General features: G+C 34.8%; 1 protein-coding gene across 1 annotated transcript; it reads right to left on the bottom strand.

The window, feature by feature from the left end:
- Window positions 1–352: 352 nt before the first annotated feature.
- Window positions 353–1,297, bottom strand: LOC140341751 (olfactory receptor 12D1-like). Its single transcript, XM_072427626.1, has one exon. The coding sequence runs from the start codon at window positions 1,295–1,297 to the stop codon at window positions 353–355; it is 945 nt and encodes a 314-aa protein (XP_072283727.1).
- Window positions 1,298–1,541: the final 244 nt, after the last annotated feature.

Below are 1,541 nucleotides of genomic sequence, written 5' to 3'. Positions count from 1 at the left end.
CAAAATTTGTTTGAGGAAATCACCTCAGGACTTTAAAGGCATTGCATTATTATTCATTAGATCAGATACCACATAAGTATATTAAAAATTCAATTTATTAAGAAACAATATTCAAAAAACAATCATAAAACAACCATTGATACCATCATTACAGATATAGATCACTTTTAGTTTGGCTCTCAGGCGTAAACAAGTTTGACACATTTCGCAGATTGAACGTCCGCTTCCTCAGGAACAAAATCGCATTGGTTTCCCAAATAAGAAGATCCAGCAGACAGGGGATGGAAGAGGCTGTACGATGTAATTTTCAAACCAGGTGTGCACTAATCCTGTGAGTAAGGTTCATTCCTTTTTAATCCCTTATGAAGTTCAGAGTTCTTAAATATATTTTTTCAATTGCCCTCTTCACCTCAGTATTTCTTAAGCTATATATAAGAGGATTCAAAGCTGGTGTAATAACAGTTACTAGAATCGCACTTATCCTGTCTTGGTGTAGAGAGTTGTCAGTGCTGGGCCCCAGATATGTAATTAGTGCAGTTCCAATGTACAAAAAGACAACAGTAAGGTGTGAGGTGCACGTAGAAAATACTTTTCTCCTATCACGAGAAGACTTAATGTTAAGGACATGGCTACTAATGAACATATAGGAAATAATGATAAGTGTTAAAGTACTTACAGCCACAAGTGTAAATGTAGCTGACATGATGAGTTGACTCATTTGTGTATTTGCGCAAGCAAGTTTTAGGACTGGTTTAATATCACAATAAAAATGTCTGACCTGCCTAATGCCACAGTAAGGTAACCTAAATGTTATAATTGTTTGTGACAATGAGTATAGGAATCCAATGAGCCAGCAACTTATGGCCAACTGGCAACAAACAGTTCTTGCCATGAGAAGATGATATTGAAGAGGGTAACAAATAGCAGCATATCTGTCATATGACATAGAAGTCAGTAGTAAGGCCTCCGTACTTCCCAAGAAATGAAAAAAATGTAGCTGTGCAACACAGCCAGTTAAAGATATACTTTTGTCTCCAATAAGTAAACCAGATAGCATTTTAGGAACAGTAGTGGTGGAATAGAAGAAGTCCAGAAAAGAGAGATTACCAAGAAAAAAGTACATTGGCTTGTGAAGAGTGTAATCAATAATGATCAGGGTAACAATGCTAATGTTCCCTAATATATTGAACAAATAAAAGAGAAGGAATATAATAAAGAGAAAAATCTGAAGTTCAGAGACATCAGTAAGACCTAAAAGCATAAATTCTTCCATATCAGTGTGATTTAACCTTTCCATTCAACAATCTATAGGAGGAAATGATAGAAGTATGTAAAGCAAATGTGTTTGAATGCCTTGCGGTTCTATGTCCATACAAAATTAAGCGGCAAACCACGGATTTTGTAGATGCTTTTTTACGTTCACATGTGCAAAAAAAATGTTAAAACAATTTTTAGTTACAATTTTGATAAAATTGCAGTTTGCCATTTAGAGCAAAAACAATGTATACATTTCTTTCATCAATACTCAAAGCACTTAGCAA

This window comes from Pyxicephalus adspersus, chromosome 12 (assembly GCF_032062135.1).
Source record: "Pyxicephalus adspersus chromosome 12, UCB_Pads_2.0, whole genome shotgun sequence".
NCBI classification, from domain to species: domain Eukaryota; kingdom Metazoa; phylum Chordata; class Amphibia; order Anura; family Pyxicephalidae; genus Pyxicephalus; species Pyxicephalus adspersus.
This window is presented reverse-complemented; position numbering and strand designations above follow the sequence as displayed.

Bases quoted from the DNA above. Each gene is read 5' to 3' on its own strand.
- LOC140341751 (XM_072427626.1), bottom strand. From the start codon at position 1,297: ATGGAAAGGTTAAATCACACTGATATGGAAGAATTTATGCTTTTAGGT.